Source organism: Prunus avium, chromosome 5, assembly GCF_965620075.1.
Source record: "Prunus avium chromosome 5, drPruAviu1.hap1.1, whole genome shotgun sequence".
NCBI lineage: Eukaryota > Viridiplantae > Streptophyta > Magnoliopsida > Rosales > Rosaceae > Prunus > Prunus avium.
The window spans coordinates 14,669,242-14,687,901 of NC_142288.1; the positions used below are offsets into that span (position 1 = coordinate 14,669,242).

Consider the following 18,660-nt stretch of genomic DNA (forward strand, 5'->3'; position numbering starts at 1 on the left):
GGCTCGAACTGAAACAAACTAATATTGGTTTAGATTTCCTAAACATACATCAGGAGTAGCAAGTCAATCTATTGTTTGTGGCATTTGTAAGTTCTTTCTTGTGCAGTAAAGACTGGTACGGGGTGGCTCAAAGTCATGGATTAGGGGTAATATATGATCTTCCTCTATTGTCTGATACAATAATGTTCCAGTCTTTGTAGCAGTGACACATGTTTATACCCAAAATGAACAGCCAATGAGAACAAGACACATGGAAGAAATCGAGCCTGGTCAGGGAAGCCTTCGGCACTGTTGTGTAGATTTCAGCTGCACCAAAATGGATTCAGCTGCATCCTCAACTTGTGATACTCGCAAGTGCACGAACCGTTGGTAGTTTAGCGTATGTAAGTGCGAGGTCGATTCCACAGGGATTGGTGATTGAATGATCCAATTCAGTTTTCCTACACAAAACAGAATCAAAAACAAAGAACATGAAAGAAGGAAGAAAATAAGAAAGTAACTCAAGCAAATAAGTTCCCAAGTTCAATTTAGATTAATGGATTGATTCTAGCTAAAGTATGATTAAGCCATGGTGTGTGGTCATAACCTTGTGTTCCTAATTCCCTAATTTGATCATTTGTTGTCTAACCTAAAATTAAGCATTAGGAACCCATTAAGCATAGAAGAACATTTTAAACAACCAAGCATGTATCTAATCCCTGTTGTCGAATGTCCATACATACTCTTCCTATTCATAGTTCAATTCGAATTAAAGTATGGTGTATACTCTTAATTCAAACCAAGATAGCTAACATGCAAGCCTAAATGGTGATCAATCATTCAAACTAGCATATTAACTTATAAGCATAATGAATAAGAACAAAAACCATAATTGAAACTTGGAAACTAATTAAACTTGAATACTTAAGAAAGAATGTACATTACAAGAAAAATAAATTACAACTAAGAAAACATTAAAGAAAGCTAGAATTGAGAACTAGAAAGCAAAACTAAGAGAATTTGAGGGAGAGAAGGGAAGGAAGCTCTAGAGAAGTGTTTGAGAGCTCCCCCCCTTGGGGTGTGTTTACAAGCTTGGGAAACCTCACTATATATAGGCCTAAGGAAGCTGAAAATCTGAATTAAGTATGGCTAATGCATACAACACTTGTTTTATAAAATCTGAAATGGTTGATGCACTTCACTAATGCATACAACACTTCCATTATAAAATCTGAAATGGTTGATGCACTTCACTAATAAATCCCACCAGCAGCCCTAGCTCATCTTCATGTCACCATGACCAAGCTTCCAGCCAGAAATAATAGCTCATCCTGAGGTCAGCATGACCAGCAACTTCAAGGGCTTACGAATTGGGCTTACCTTAAGCAAATTAAGACTTTAAGCACTCAAACTTGAAGTTCAGAATGTCTTCTTTCCAGCCATATATCATTTGGGCCAATCCAAGGTCGGAGGAGGAAGTTAAGGCCAAAACAAATTGCTAACTCATTTTGCGCGCTGATAAAATCCATCCTGAGCATGGCTCTGTGTTTGCTAGGTAACAGACTCCATATTTATCCAATGGGGCTGAAGTTTGGATATGTTATATTACACACCCATTGGAACAACTTTCATGAAGAATGTGGCCTCATCCGAGCTATGTAGGTTGCTGAAACAAAGCTTGCAATATGACCTACGAAACTGGGCTGGCAGGGGACTGTAGCCAAAATTGAGTTTGTCTTTAAGCTCTTCATCCATTCATCCAAATTAGGCCATAACATGCATGGATTGCATCATTTACTATCCAAAGCCCTCATTATTACCTAAAGCTCAATGAACTGAAAGATAAACACAAAAAGGATTAAAAGCACAAGTTTAACTCAAAAACATAACCAAATCATAAGCTAGAAGGGTACAAAATGATATGTAAATATGCACCGATCAAATACCCCCAAATCTAGATTTTGCTAGTCCTCGAGCAAAACAAAAGGAAAACAAAGATAAAAACAAACAAGAAGTTAACTAGACCACTTTCGTAGGTAACTCGATTGCATTGAGCATATGCAACAAGCCTTTAAACCTCTAGGCATCCCTAGTAGGAGGAGTTGTGTCTCCTGAGGGTTTAACAGATACGATACCCACAAACGTTTTACTGACTCTGTAAAACAAGGTAATTAGAAAACTTAAAAGATTGTTAGTCCTTAAGCAAAATAAAAAAACAAAAACAAAAAATAAAAATAAAAATAATTACATTAACAAAAACAAAACAAAACAAAACAAAACAAAAAAAATTACAAAAATAAAAAGAACTCAAAACAATCTTTCCGAACATTTTCTGAAGAGAAATGACTCATGCACATGACTCAAAAGTTTTAACAATAAAAGCTCAATTTTAAACATTATTCACAAAGCGGCAAAGTTCAAAACATAATATGCTCAAAGTGTGGTAGTGTGATAGCCAAATGCAACAAATTCCCCAATCTTAGTTTTCACACAATTTCAAAAATCATACAAAGCACAAGTTCAACTTCAAATCTCACCAAAGTTGTCCTCTCACAAATGAATCACTCGGAAGAGGGCTATAATGCAACACTCAGTTATAAACATGAGATTAGAGTTAAACCATAAAGACTTAACTCGAAATAGAAAGATGAAGAACTTGCATTAATATGATCTCAAGAAGGATGCCAAACACTTAAAAGTAGAAAAATGAATGCAATTCAACCACATAACATTTAAGATCAATTTAGGTCTTTAACATAGGTTGTAATGGGGCCAAGGGTGTAAGGTGAGTAAGAAATGAAAGGTATGGATAAAACAAATTCCAAGGAACTCAAAATATAAGAGCATAAAACAATTGTTTACAAGACTTCGAATCATCACAATGAGAATTTATTTTTCTTTTACATGATCAAAACTCCTTATACCTTCATTTACATTGATTCACTCCTTTCCTGAACAACCACCAATTTATTTTGAAGGCCCAAAAATGAAACCCAAAAATGAAATTTCATTCAACCACCACTTAATCACAACTTTTCTCTTTTCTTTCACCAATTGTGTGATATAAATATATATTTTTTTTCTTTCGAAATGTAACACCCATTCCCTATGAGTTCCTTAGAAAGGTAAATATTTGTTTTTCGGGCTAAGGCGAGGAAATATAATTGGTAAATGAAAGAAAAGGTTTACATGTAGGCTCAAAATGGTTAACAATGGAAAATCATGCTTAAGCATGCATAAGGTTAGCTTGAGAGGCACAAACGATCCAAAGAGGGCCTTAATATCACTTCTTAAAATGTCGTGAAGTCAAATTGCATAAGAATAAATGACTTTTAAGTGTTCAACCAAATCAATGAATAATGAGATCAAACAACAACTTAGATGACAAGAAATTAAGAGTATGTGTATAACACTCATGAATTGAAGTACAAGGCTCAAAAGCTCACTTTATATGGTTGGTTATATAAGTCTAATTTATGCTTCATACAATTCTTTAGATCATGCAAATCCTTTAATTGGAAAATTATGAAACAAATGGCAAGTGTAAAGAAGGTTTCAAGCATATCATGCTAGAACAATGCCAATTTTTTTATTTTTTTATTTATTTATATGAAATCCAATTTTCATTTAAGTCATGCAAACATTTATCACAATCTCATCAAATGTGTTCGGAAAGTGACTAAACAAAACAAGATTCAAAACAAGAAAGAAATTTAAATTTTTTTTTTTTTTTTTAATTTTAAGAAAAACCAAGTTTACTTGCTAAACTCCAATACCCCCAAACCTAGAAATGAGCATTGTCCTCAATGTTTAAAAAATAGCCACAAACAATGTCATAACAAGAAATAAAAGGTACTAAAGTAAATAGAACCCGCCTAGTTTGTATTGATTTGTTTTAGTTGTTGTTCCTGGGGCTTGGCCCCCCTATCTCACCAAAAAAAAAAAGGTACTAAAGTAAATATAAATCACAAAACACACTTGAATTAAAATACACAAATAAAATAAAATAAATAAAAATAAAAATTACAAAACAAACAAACAAACAAATAAATAAATAACGAAACAGTAAAACACTCAAAACAGTAAGCCCTAAACAGACAGTCTTACGCAAACTAAAACCCAAACGTTTGAAAGCCCAACCCCAAAGAAAGTTAACTCACTTTGAAACCAAAACAATGGTGAAAACCCGACCCACAATGAAATCCAAAGCCCACACGTTTTAATTTTAATTTTTTCTTAAAAAGATAAAACGTCAATTATGAGCGCAAAGCGGGATTTCTAAAAAGAGGGAATGTGGTCCCTGATGTCGTCTCATGGATAGTCATGGGCAGACTGAGCGAGACACGTGTTGACAGATAGAAGCGCCGCAGATTTCACAAGCAGAAATTACGGGCTCATGGAAAGGCGCGAAGGCTTTACTGAACGCGTCCGTTCAGAAAAGACATGTCGTGATAAATGAGTTGGGTATGTTTGGAAAGCGAGAAGGTTGTGGGACTCGAGGAATGCTGGAGATTCAGAAATGCTTAGACGCTGCAATGGCTAGGGTTTGTCAAAGACTATGTATATAAGAAGGAAAAAGATGGGGATAAAAACAAAACCACAAACTCAGAAACACAAAAGAGAAAAGAAGAAAAAAAAATCAGAAATCAAATGGCCTCATCCTACCCATTTTCGTTGGATCTCAACCTAGCTCCACCGACTCAGACATTGGGCCAAGCAGCGGCACCAGTATGGATGCCCTACTTTGGCTCCTCCCGGGGGCCTGTGTCTGTCAATGACTCAATACTCCTAGACAACGATGTTGCTATTGGAGTTGGCAGAAATTTAGTGACTCCCAAAGATATACATGTGTTCGGGACAAGGGATGACAACCGGGTCACGAGTGATGCCCTGGCACTGAGCGTGCAGAGTACAGCATGTGTCGCAAGTTTGGGTCATCGCCTACTTGCGAAGTCCCATGAGGTGGAGGTGCTCAAAGCTCAGTTGGCGGCGGAGCGAAGTATGGTTGAAGATTGTCAGAGTGCTATAAAAAGCTTGAAAAGGGAAAGGTCAAGGATAGTGGAGGTGAATCGACACCAGCTAGAAGTATTGCGGGACGAGAATAAAAACCTATCAAAGATGGTAGAGTTGTATTCTCGCGACATGCGAAAGCAGCTGGAGGACCTAGACCGACCGGGTAAACGCAAGAAAGCAGATCACGAGAGTAGTTACGCTCAAGCTAAGATTGCGATCTTTGGGAGCTCAAGTGATGAGCCCCAAGAGGCTGTGCGTGAAGACCCAGAAGTGGACATCCAGACGGCCAAACTAAAAGCTCCTTGAGTCTAACTTCTAATATGGCTCTTAGGAATTTGATAAGCATTGTGTTAGGTCTGAATCTTATTCTTTTGCTAGCTAAGTCTCACATAATTATGTTTGAGCTTTCTATGCACTTTAGCCATGATTATACAACTCTTGCATGTCTTACCCAATTGTATGCATTTTTGCTTGTGTGATTCACTGGAATGTTAAGTTATAACTAAGATATGATTTAGGCCATCTTTGTTAAGCCTCTTTCTTTTTCCTCCATCAACCCATACAATACATATTCCATTGTAAACCCTTTTGTGCCTAAACACTTAGCCATTTCTTTCTATCACCTTATCATCCATTAAACATCCTACCATCTAGGGGACATGTAGAGTATGATTGTATTTCAGATTGTATTCAAGGCAATAAATGAGCTAAAGAAAAAAAAAATCAAAAGAAAAAGAGAAAAGAAGTGTGGCCAATGTAGTCACGACCCTAGGGTGATATAAGGAGAAATAAAGGTGATCTAGGGTAAAGAGCCGCAAAATTGGGCCAAATTTTATACAAAGTGTGTAAATGTCAAAATCAAATTTTGAAGTGATTCAATTGCAAAATCTGGTGTTGTGAGCTTTTCAATTTATGTGCCTTACATTTCAAATGTCAATGATCTTGTTTATATGACATGCTCTACTTTGTTCCTTAGACTTTGTATTTCAATATCCATTCCTTTCCTAACCATTACATTACATCCATGAGTAAAGTCCTATTGATTTTGGTTTAGCTTGGCAAACTTGTGTTCATTCTTGCAAGAATTTATATCGTTGTTTGAGAAGCATGAGTTGTATCTTCATGGCTACTTCACACACACACACCTTGAGCATGATTTTTGTGAGATTGTGGTAGCACTTGAATAATGTTTAGAACTTCCTTAGTGCTTGTTTTGTTCCTTGTTGAACCATGTCTATGAAGTTTAAAATTTCTGTCTGGTTGGAAGGTTAACGTTTTTTTTTGTTTTTTTTTGTTTTTCTTAAGGACTAACAAATCTATTAAGTTTTCTAACCACTTTGTTTTGTAGAGTTAGAAAAACGTTTGTGGGTATCGTATCTGTTAAACCCTCAGGAGACACAACTCCTCCTACTAGGGATGCCTAGAGGTTTAAAGGCTTGTTGCATTCGCTCAATGCAATCGAGTTACCTACGAAAGTGGTCTAGTTAACTTCTTGTTTTGTTTTTATCTTTGTTTTTCTTTTGTTTTGCTCGAGGACTAGCAAAATCTAAGTTTGGGGGTGTGTTAAGCTCATAATTTCATACATATACATGCCCAAATTTACTTACTTCTTTTGCTTAGTTTCCTAGATTTCTATGTTATTTGCCTCTCTTTGTGTGTTTTGTAGGCAAAAAGAGCAAGAGAGCATAATTCATGCAATTCAAGCATGTTAAAGCCTAATTTGGATGAATCGATGAAGAGCTTAAAGACAAACTCATTTTGGCTACAGCCCCCTGCCAGTCCAGTTTCGTAGGTCATATTGCAAGCTTTGTTTCAGCAACCTACATAGCTCGGATGAGGCAACATTCTTCATGAAAGTTGTTCCAATGGGTGTATACTATAACATATCCAACATTCAGCCCCATTGGATAAATATGGAGTCTGTTATCTAGCAAACACAGAACCATGCTCAGGATGGATTTTGTCAGCGAGCAAAAACGAGTTAGCAATTTGTTTTGGCCTTAACTTCTTCATCCGAGCTTGGATTGGGCCAATACTTGTGTGGTTGGATCAGACACATTCCGAACTTCAATTTGGAGTGCTTAAAGTCGTCATTTGCTTAAGAGAAGCCCAATTTGTAAGCCCTTGAAGTTGCTGGTCATGCTGACCTCAGGATGAGCTATTGTTTCTGGTTGGAAGCTTGGTCATGGTGACATGAAGATGAGCTAGGGCTGCTGGTGGGATTTATTGGTGAAGGGCATCAACCAATTCTGATTTTCTAATACAAGTGTTGCGTAGATACAGCTGCACCAAAATGGGTTCAACTGCATCCTCAACTTGTGATACTCGCAAGTGCACGAGCCGTTTGGTAGTATAGCATATGTAAGTGCGAGGTCGATCCCACGAGGATTGGTGATTGAATGATTCAATTCATTTTCCCTACACAAAACAGAAATGAAAAAGAAGGGAAATAAATAAAACAAGGAAGAAAGAAAATAACTAACTCAAGCAGATAAGTTCCCAAGTTCAATTAGATTAACGGATTGATTCTAGCTAATGTATGATTAAGCCATGGTGTGTGGTCATAACCTTGTGTTCCTAATTCCCTAATTTGATCATTTGTTGTCTAACCTAAAATTAAGCATTAGGAACCCATTAAGCATAGAAGAACAATTTAAACAACCAGGCATGTATCTAATCCCTGTTGTCGAATGTCCATACATACTCTTCCTATTCATAGTTCAATTCGAATTAAAGTATGGTGTCTACTCTTAATTCAAACCAAGATAGCTAACATGCAAGCCTAAATGGTGATCAATCATTCAAACTAGCATATTAACTTATAAGCATAATGAATAAGAACAAAAATCATAATTGAAACTTGGAAACTAATCAAACTTGAAACTAAAGAAAAGAATTTACATAACAATGAAAATTAAAGTAGAACTTGGAAAGACTTAAAGGAAAATTTCAGCACAAAGATCTCATTATAACAATTGAAAACTAGAAAGAGAAACTAAGAGAATTTGAGGGAGAGAAGGGAAGGGAGCTCTAGAGAAGTGTTTGAGAGCTCCCCCCTTGGGGTGTGTTTACAAGCTTAGAGAACTTCCCTATTTATAGGCCTAGGGGAAGTGAAAATCTGAATTCAATATGGCTAATGCATACAACACTTGTTTTATAAAATCTGAAATGGTTGATGCACTTGTATTAGAAAATCTAAATTGGGTGATGCACTTGTATCAGAAAATCTTGAATTGGTTGATGCACTTCACCAATAGATCCCACCAGCAGCCCTAGCTCATCTTCATGTCACCATGACCAAGCTTCCAACCAGAAATGATAGCTCATACCTAGCTCACCATGACCAAGCATCCAACCAGCACATGCTGAGGTCAGCATGACCAGCAACTTCAAGGGCTTACAACTTGGGCTTCTCTTAATCAAATTAGGACTTTAAGCACTCGAAATTGAAGTTCAGAATGTCTTCTTTCCAGCCACACAAGTATTGGCCCAATCCAAGCTCGGATGAAGAAGTTAAGGCCGAAACAAATTGCTAACTCATTTTCCGCGCTGATAAGATCCATCCTGAGCATGGTTCTGTGTTTGCTAGGTAACGGACTCCAGATTTATCCAATGGGGCTGAATTTTGGATATGTTATAGTACACACCAATTGGAACAACTTTCATGAAGAATGTGGCCTCATTCGAGCTATGTAGGTTGTTGAAACAAAGCTTTCAATATGACCTACGGAACTGGACTGGCAGGGGGCTGTAGCCAAAATGAGTTTGTCTTTAAGCTCTTCATCCATTCATCCAAATTAGGCCTTAACATGCTTGAATTGCATGAATTATGCTCTCTAAAGCCATCATTATTACCTAAAGCTCAATGAACTGAAAGATAAACACAAAAAAGATTAAAAGCACAAGTTTAACTCAAAAACATAACCAAATCATAAGCTAGAAGGGTACAAAATGATATACAATTATGAACCGATCAACAAGTGCATCAACCAATTCAAATTTTCTAATACAAGTGCATCAACCAATTCAAGATTTTATAATACAAGTGTTGTATGCATTAGCCATATTGAATTCAGATTTTCACTTCCCTTAGGCCTATAAATAGGGATGTTCTCTAAGCTTGTAAACACACCCCAAGGGGGGGAGCTCTCAAACACTTCTCTAGAGCTTCCTTCCCTTCTCTCCCTCAAATTCTCTTAGTTTTGCTTTCTAGTTCTCAATTCTAGCTTTCTTTAATGTTTTCTTAGTTGTAATTTATTTTTCTTGTAATGTACATTCTTTCTTAAGTATTCAAGTTTAATTAGTTTCCAAGTTTCAATTATGGTTTTTGTTCTTATTCATTATGCTTATAAGTTAATATGCTAGTTTGAATGATTGATCACCATTTAGGCTTGCATGTTAGCTATCTTGGTTTGAATTAAGAGTATACACCATGCTTTAATTCGAATTGAACTATGAATAGGAAGAGTATGTATGGACATTCGACAACAAGGATTAGATACATACTTGGTTGTTTAAAATGTTCTTCTATGCTTAATGGGTTCCTAATGCTTAATTTTAGGTTAGACAACAAATGATCAAATTAGGGAATTAGGAACACAAGGTTATGACCACACACCATGCCTTAATCATACTTTAGCTAGAATCAATCCATTAATCTAAATTGAACTTGGGAACTTATTTGCTTGAGTTACTTATTTCTTTCTTTCTTGTTTTATGTTCTTTGTTTTTGTTTCTATTTTGTGTAGGGAAACTAAATTGGATCATTCAATCACCAATCCCTGTGGAATCGACCTCGCACTTACATACGCTAAACTACCAACGGTTCGTGCACTTGCGAGTATTACAAGTTGAGGATGCAACTGAATCCATTTTGGTGCAGCTGTATCTACACTCTTGGTAAGTATTCCCGCCTGTCACGCGGGTGACCCGGGTTCGTTCCCCGGCAACGGCGCCAAAAACTTGTTTCGTAGATACAGCTGCACCAAAATGGATTCAGCTGCATCCTCAACTTGTGATACTCGCAAGTGCACGAACCGTTGGTAGTTTAGCGTATGTAAGTGCGAGGTCGATTCCACAGGGATTGGTGATTGAATGATCCAATTCAGTTTTCCTACACAAAACAGAAACAAAAACAAAGAACATGAAAGAAGGAAGAAAATAAGAAAGTAACTCAAGCAAATAAGAAGGGGGCAAAGGCAACGCCTGTGCCCTCTAAACACCTGATAGTCCCGGCACCTAAAGATAAACCCCATGTGCCGAAGAAAGTCTATTCCGATTGTCGCCATAGGCTGTTGGATCGAGAGACCGAACGACGGGTCGAACGGCAGGAATCACCAGTCAGGATAAACGCACGACTCGACGAACCCCGACTGAGAAACCTTAGGAGGAAATCCCCCATACGGAGGATACAAGGTCTAGAATCAACAGCAGAATCCGACCACGAGCGCGAACCCACTGAGAATTGGTCATCGTCCTACCGTTCGGCAACACCGACGAAGTACTCTGAGGTTAACCCCGTTAGGTCCCAGCAGCGTTCGGTACATCAAACCACGGAGGAGATACCAAAAAGGGACCCTGTCATTCGCCTCCTCCTTCAGAGGGTGCAGAAAATGGAGGATGACCGAACCCGCACCCAAGAACCCGACTGGGGAAGGCTTCGGCCAGGACCGTTCACCGAGCGTATCAAGCGCTCACGGCAGGACAGGGACGTACAGCCTCTACACATCTCATCCTACACGAGAATAGAGGACCCCCTAACGCACCTTCACTCATTCCAGTCTGTCGTGGGGTGCAAGGGGCTCAGCGACGAAGGGCTGTGCCTACTGTTCCCATCCTCGCTCACTGAAGCAGCCTTGAATTGGTTCTACCGATTAGAGCCCGGAACGGTCGACTCTTTTGATGAGCTGAAGCAGATCTTCCTCAATCATTTCATGATTCAGACAGACTGTTTATACTCTGCCGATGACCTATACACCGTTCGGCAGAGAGACGATGAGCCTTTGCGCGAGTACGCCGCATGATTCAGCCATGAGTACTCGAGATGTCCGAATACCGATGATAGGGCAGCCTACGGCGCCTTCAAGAGTGGCCTACGGTCATCACACTTTCAGTATCTGGTGCATAGCAGCAATTGGCGCACGTACGATGAGCTGATGAAGCAGGCGGCAATCCCCGCGAATGCCGAATACTTCAATTCAAAGGCTGAACCAGCGAATCGGCAAGGGGAACCCATACAGCTGCCCACGGCGGCTCAAACGACTCCATACGTACCGACAGACAAGACTACCGGATACCCCGAGAGCCACAAGCGAAAGGACGCCGGAGGTTCTCGGAAGGAGCACTCCAAGAAGAACAAGGGGCGATACGGTAGAGACGGCTACCGAGCCCCAATGCCAGCTCATAACCAGGGGATAGAAGTCTTCACCCTGCTTAACACTTCCTACGAAGCAGTGTTGATGAACGAAAACGCGATCATCCCGAAGGCAACCTTCCGAAAGCAAACTCGGCAGGACAACCGGGATACGAGGAAATTCTTCCGATATCATCAGCAGAACAGCCAAAATACCGAGGACTGCATAAGTCTGCGAAAAATTGTCGAGAGGCTCATTCAGGAGGGCAAGCTGGATCAGTACATCACTAGGCCACAACAGGCGCAGGTACCGAACGCCACCCGGCAGATCAACATGATTAGCACGATCAGCAGAGGCCTAGCTCTCGCAGATGCGTCAAACCGATCAAGGAAGCAATATGTAAGGGCGGCACAGTACCCCCAAGTCCTCGGCATTGAGAGTAACCGGCACAACAAGATGCCGAAGGTCCAATGGGAACCCATCACCTTCTTCGAGGAAGAGGAAGAAGGGATCCTCTATCCACATAACAACCCCATGATCGTCCGAGCCGAGATCACCGAATTTGATGTTGGGCGAATCTTGATTGATACGGGTAGTTCGGTAAACGTTATCTTTGCCGACGCTTTTAAGGAGCTCGGCATAGATGACCGCCAGATCGATCGGCAGCTCTCGCCCCTACTCAGTTTTTCAGGGGACCTGGTCCAACCAATCGGCAGCGTCAGTTTGCCAATCACATTCAGCGTGGCCCCTAAAAGGACTATGGTCTACGACCAATTCCTTATAGTAAACTGCCCAACGGCATACAACGTCATCATCGGCCGAACGGCACTCGCGGCGATAAAAGCCCACTTGTCCCCTCACATGTTACTCATGAAATTCCCCACCTTCTACGACACGGGGGCGATTCGAGGCGACCAATTGAGAGCTCGGAATTGCTATGCGACGGCATTAAAATCGGCAGCTCCTTAGAAACAAAGGGAAACCCTCGCAGTCGAAGGCATGGCGAATAGAAATAACCCCGTGGATGACCCAAGGGAAGAAACACTGACCCCGATAGCGACCCCTACCGAGGAATTGGAAACCGTGGCGTTGGACGAGGGCCAGCCGGACCGATGTGTAAGAATCGGCACCATGCTGAGCGCCACCCTCCGGGCCGAGTTCATCCAGTTCCTTCGGCAACATGCGGAGGTCTTCGCCTGGTCCTACAACAATATGCCAGGCATATCCCCTGACGTCATCAGCCACAAGATGAGCATCTCTCCCGCCTTCAAACATGTCAGGCAAAAGCGACGGTCGTACGATATCGAACGGTATGAGGCCATGAAGAACGAAGTGGACAAACTCATGACCATAGGCTTCATCCGGGAGGCCACATACCCGGACTGGTTGGCGAACTCTGTAATGGTTCGGAAGGCAAAGGGCGGATGGCGAATGTGCCAAGACTATACAAACCTGAACAAGGCTTGTTCGAAGGATAGCTTCCCGTTGCCACGCATCGATTAGTTGGTAGACACCACGACCGGTCACGAACTGCTCAGCTTCATGGATGCATACTCTGGATATAACCAAATCTTCATGCATCCTGCCGACAGAGAGCACACAACACTCATAACTGACAAAGGCCTATACTGCTAAACGTCATGCCGTTCGGCTTGAAGAACGCCGGAGCGACCTACCAGAGGCTGGTCAACCGAATCTTCTCAAAGCAGATTGGCAACACAATGGAGGTCTATTTGGATGACATATTGGTAAAGAGTTGAATGGCAGGAGAACATCTGGCGAACTTATCCCTCATGTTCGGCATCTTGAAGGAATACCGAATGAGACTCAACCCTACGAAGTGTGCCTTCGGCGTATCTTCTGGGAGATTCCTCGGTTTCATGATCAGCCAGAGGGGCATCGAAGCAAACCCCGAAAAAATCAAAGCTATAATCGGCATGGAGGTGCTGAAGACACAGAAGGACATCCAGAGCCTTACAGGATGAGTGGCAGCCCTCACTCGCTTCATCTCCAAGGCCACCGATAAGTGCGCACCGTTCTTCAAAGCCTTGAAAGGGGGCAAACACCAGATAGTATGGATCGCCGAATGCGATAAGGCATTTCAAGACTTGAAGGACTACATGGGCAAGGCACCTCTGTTATCAAAGCCCCTTCCCGGGGAAATTCTTTATTTGTACCTATCGTTATCCAACACTGCTGTCAGTTCGGTACTGGTACGAGTACCAGAGAAGGCAGAGCTCCCGATCTTCTATGTCAGCAAAGCCTTGCAGGGGGCAGAGCCTCGGTACCCCCTGCTCGAACAGTTGGCCTTAGCCTTAGTCGTTTCTACACGGAGACTACGGCCCTTCGGCAGGTGTTCCAAAAGCCAGAAATATCCGGTAGACTGGTGAAGTGGGCGATCGAGTTGGGAGAGTTTGACGTACAGTTCAAACCAAGGCCGGCTGAGAAAGGCCAGGTGGTTGCCGATTTCATTTCTGAACTGACACCATCGGCACCACTCCAGGCTGCCAATGCCATCCAGCACCAGCCAACCTTCCGGGAGCCAGTATGTTTGATCTGACAAAACCAGTATGGGCCCTACATGTAGACGGATCTGCAAATCAACAGGGCTGTGGCGCAAGCCTCGTGCTAGCAACTCCCGATGGAGCCAAAGTGGAATACACCCTCCGGTTCAGCTTCCGAACGTCCAACAACGAAGCCGAATATGAGGCACTTCTGGCCGGCCTACGGCTCACCAGAAGTATGGGTGCCGATCAAATCAGCATCCATAGCGACTCCCAGCTAATAGTGAACCAGATAACTGCTGATTTCGCAGCAAAGGACGCTTCAATGTCAGCTTATCTCACATTGGCACACCAACTGCTGAAAAAGTTCCTAGCATATGAGATTCGACAGATACCCAGGACCGAGAATAGCCATGCCGATGCACTTGCTAGACTGGCTTCGGCAATTAATGACAAGGTGGGTTTAAGGATTCCAATAGAGATATTGGCCCAGCCAAGCACCACTACTGCCGAGATCAATGCTATAGGGTATAACAACACGTGGATGACGCCCATCTACGCCTACCTGACGAACGGCACACTCCCAGAAGACAAAGCCAAGGCAAGAAAGCTGCGTTACCGATCGGCAAGGTACACTGTCATCAACGACGTTCTGTACAAACGTGGTTACACAAACCCGTACATGAAATGCATCACCGAAGAACAAGGTGAATATGTGCTTCGTGAGATCCATAGCGAAGTCTGCGGCGACCACTACGGCTCTAAATCCCTGGCCCATAAGGCCTTCCGGCAGGGCTATTATTGGCTGTCTATGCATCGGGATGCGATTGCAATGGTGAAGAAGTGCGATAAGTGCCAAAGGTTCGGCAACATCCAGCACATCCCTGCCGAACCTCTCACACCAATCGTGAGCCCATGGGCATTCGCCCAGTATGGACTGGATCTAATCGGTCCCATGCCGCAAGGCAAGGGACAGGTCAAGTACGCAGTAGTTGCCGTAGACTATTTTACGAAATGGGTAGAAGCTGAAGCTCTGGCTACCATCACCACGGCAAGAATCGAGGATTTCGTCTGGACCCACATAGCTCCTGAAACGGCAACTCGACAACGCAAAGGGCGCGTGGCCAGAAAAGCTCCCTGAAGCTCTCTGGGTGATTCGGACGTCTTACCGAACCTCCACGGAAGAGACTCCATTTAGCCTTGCATTCGGCTCGGAGGCCGTCGTCCCTGTCGAGATCGGGGAGTCCTCTTACCGAAAGGAAAACGAGACTGCGCTTGCTCTGAGCCTAGACCTAATCGAAGAGCACCGAACGGTAGCCAATCTTCGGAACGAAGCATACAAGCAGCGTGTCTCTCGGTACTACGATTCCAGGGTAAGACCACGCTCCTTCAAGATCGGGGACTGGGTGATGCGCAAGGTCTCCCTCGCCACCAAAAACCCCACCGAAGGAACTCTGGGACCTAGTTGGGAAGGACCCTATGAAGTCATCGGCATCCTCCATTCTGGAACCTATAGACTTCGGGATACGAATGGGAAAACCCTCGGTCACCCATGGAATGTGGAGCATCTCAAGAGTTATTTTAAGTAAAGCCCCCTAGCCAACGGCAGGGGAGATTTTGTATCTTTGCCTATGGCGTTTATATATAAAATGAGATTATCCATACCGTTCCAGGTTTATGTTTAGGATACCGTTTTATCCGGCCATCAGTCATTTTAAAAATGTTTTCGACGGGGCTCGTCACACGTAAGCCAACGGTAAAGGGAATTGCACCCTCAAGTTTCAATTACCGATCCCCAACTAACTCCGATTCATTTTTTAACAAAAATTTATAGAAAGCATGAATCAGGTACAAGCCAACGGCAGTACAGTGCTCTGAACTTGGCCACGACATTATCTATGGTCAACAGACTAATTAAATTGTCCGCTTACCAATAGCCATGTCACTTGGGTACCTCAACAAGTGCATACGAGCCTACGGCGGTATTGAGTCGTTGTTCGAGCCAACGGCAAAACGTTGTCCTAGACTTGCCTACAGCATTTCTATGGCCAAAAGAATACTCCAATGGCAGTACCACGACTACCTAGGGCAGTGGTTACCGAAGGGAATGTCAATTGGCTAATTCAAAGCAACAGCACTGGCAATAAGCACTGGCCTATTGAACTTCTGAGTGGTCGTCGCCCTCGTTGGTAACTATCCTAAGACGTTTTTAGCCCACGGTAATAACAAAAAGGATAAAATTCAAACACAGAATAAGCGGAAGGCACGAGTTATGAAACAAAACATTACTTAAAATTAAAGATGCCCTTGGCATCAAGGTGTTCGGAAATATTGCCTTATGGCAAAATGCAAAATACAATTCCAATTATAAAAATTCACAAGATTACAGACAGCTCAGGCGGTGGCCCCACGGTCGGCAACTGGCCACCCTGGTCATCGGCGGCTTCTACATTGGCGTCAACGGCGGCATGGGGACCATCCCCGGTAGTAAGGCCATCGGCGGTATCGGCGTCTTCTGGGGCGTCCTCCCCCTCATACTCTTCAATCATCTCCTCTGTGATACCTTCCGGTAGAGGAGGGGGTCGGCGGCAAAGTTTAAATTCAGCTTCTGCCCAGGGTTGAACCGTTTGAAACGGTAGATGAGGTCCGCCATCTCGGAGCCCACTTCATTATCCAAAAGGGCAATGAACTCCGCAGAGGAATGGTAGCTCCCCACTGCTTCACGAACAGCAGCCTCAATTTCTGCCGCCTTCGCCCGTTCGGACGCCTCAAGTGCCGTATGTACAGCCCCCTCGCCTCCTCGGCCTCCCTCGCAGCCTGCACCGCATCATCCAAGGTCACCCGCATCTCGACAAGTTTGTCTTCGTAAGCCTTGATCTGCCGTTCGGCAACTTGCTTTTCGTGCACGAGATTTGCGTGATCCTGGAGGGCCTTGCCCGCCTCAGCAACCTTTGAACGGCCGTCTTCGTACATCCTCTTGGCGCGCTCGGCCGCTGTGATAGCCCTTTTCATGCATAACGACATGTCCATAGACGCCCGAGACGTGAAACCACAAGTTAGTACCGAACGGAAAAAAAAAAAAACAACAAACAAAAAGAGACAGAGGAAACGAAGGCTACCGTGGCCTGGAGACGGAAGGCGCGTCCCGCCTCTTCCCGAAGGGCCTTCCTCGGCAGCTCTTCTATGTCAAACAGGTCCATCTGCGAACCCAGAATCATTTGGTTCGCAAACTGGACCGTCTTTGAAGGGCAGGCAAGTGTGATTACCTCGGTAGGCCTTTCATCGTCTTCGGCAGCAAAAATGGCCCTCGGTTGGTCAACATGTCGTACCCGTTTGGGAGTGTATACGGCATCCAAGTCCACCATCAGCGGCCGTTTCCCGGACGCCTTAGAGAAGGAAACATCGGCACCCTGACTCGGGTTGAGTGTCGGCTCATCTACCGGCACCCTCCTGGATACAGGCTCGGCATTCCGCTGTCTCTACCGTTCGGCCAGGGGCTGCTCCTCAGCGTTAGCCTCTGTGACCTGCTTAGCAGTAGCCTCTGGCTGCCGACGCTACTTCTTCCCCTTCGTCGCCACTTGATAGCGCCGTTTCGAAGTCTCGGACATCCTTTTGGCCTCGGCGGTTTTCCTGTTCTCAGACACTGCACTAACCAAATACAGGGGTAAGCCAGAGGAACTCGATGAAAGAAAAGAAAAAGTTCAAGTGAACTTACTCTCGGCAGGGCTGACGAGATGGACTTTGATGAGATTTTAGGTAATTAGGAATTGTGGGTATGTCCTTTCCGCTGCCGGAACCTTCAGCCTCACTCTGTCGATCTGCCGAACCTCGGACTCGGAAGCGATAGGCTGCTTCAGTTTATATGCAAAAGTGACCAAGAGTGATTAGGCCTATCGAATGAGGATAATTCAGGACCTACCGATCGGTACGTAGGCGACCTACCAGCAATTTGAAACGTGTTAGGAAAATGAAAACGGACGGGCATTCTAGAAGGCGATTCCCAATCGTCGAAAAGTATCACCCGCTGATTCCTCCAGGACTTCTGAGAGGTCGGCACAACGCTAAGAAAATGCCCCCGTTCGGAAGCCCCGAGACAGTTAGCTTGGACCCAGCCTCCGTGACCGATTTTCTTGGACTTAGTAATGCTATACAGATAGGAGAACTGCTCGTACGTGGGCTCCCCCTCCTCGACAACCCCAAATGCCGTAATAACCCCCATCAGAACAGCCCAAAAGTTGGGATTATACTGGCCCGGAGCGTACTCGATTTGGGCAAGTATCCGCTGCACGGCAGGCTACAACGGTAGCCTAACACCTTGTAGAAGGACATCGGTAAAAAAGGCGACCTCACTCGCCTCAGGATCGCTCAACGATTCGATAGGTCCAGGGATTCTCATACGTATCGAATCTGGGATCCTATACTCAGCACGAATCTTGATTAACTCCCGAACGGACATCTTGTTGGGAGGCAAGTAATCTACACCGAACAGATGCTTCTTCGGCACTCCCATCGGTACCCTAGGATTCCCACCGTTCACTATCGTCACCCTCGGCTGAGGAGCAGGCTCGGAAGTCTCTCCACGACCAGAAGTTAAGGCCTCCGGACGGTAACTAAAGGACACCTCCGGAACCTGAGCGTCCCCCACTTGGAGCTCAAAATGCAGGCCCACGTTGACTTGCCTACCGTCTCTATACACGACCATCAACGGCTGGGGCTGACTAGTCATAAGCCCCTTGCCGATTCCATGGGTGGGCGCAGGTCTAACCCTATCACCAACAACTTCAACTTCGAAGCCACTATCACTCTCGGTA

The 18,660-nt window shown here is 43.7% G+C and overlaps 1 protein-coding gene across 1 annotated transcript; it reads left to right on the forward strand.

Moving 5' to 3' along the window:
• Positions 1-12,985: 12,985 nt before the first annotated feature.
• LOC148294379 (uncharacterized) lies at positions 12,986-14,990 on the forward strand. The gene is made up of 3 exons (XM_088253732.1): positions 12,986-13,093; positions 13,549-13,890; positions 13,953-14,990. The coding sequence occupies exons 1-3, from the start codon at positions 12,986-12,988 to the stop codon at positions 14,988-14,990; spliced, it is 1,488 nt and encodes a 495-aa protein (XP_088109858.1).
• The last annotated feature ends 3,670 nt before the right edge of the window (positions 14,991-18,660 follow it).

What these genes read in the sequence shown, in the direction of transcription:
- LOC148294379 (XM_088253732.1), top strand. Translation starts at nt 12,986, where the DNA reads ATGCCGTTCGGCTTGAAGAACGCCGGAGCGACCTACCAGAGGCTGGTC. An exon ending in TCTATTTGGATGACATATTG is followed by an intron (nt 13,094 to 13,548) that starts GTAAAGAGTTGA and finishes CACTGCTGTCAG; the next exon opens with TTCGGTACTGGTACGAGTAC. An exon ending in AGCCAACCTTCCGGGAGCCA is followed by an intron (nt 13,891 to 13,952) that starts GTATGTTTGATC and finishes GCAAATCAACAG; the next exon opens with GGCTGTGGCGCAAGCCTCGT.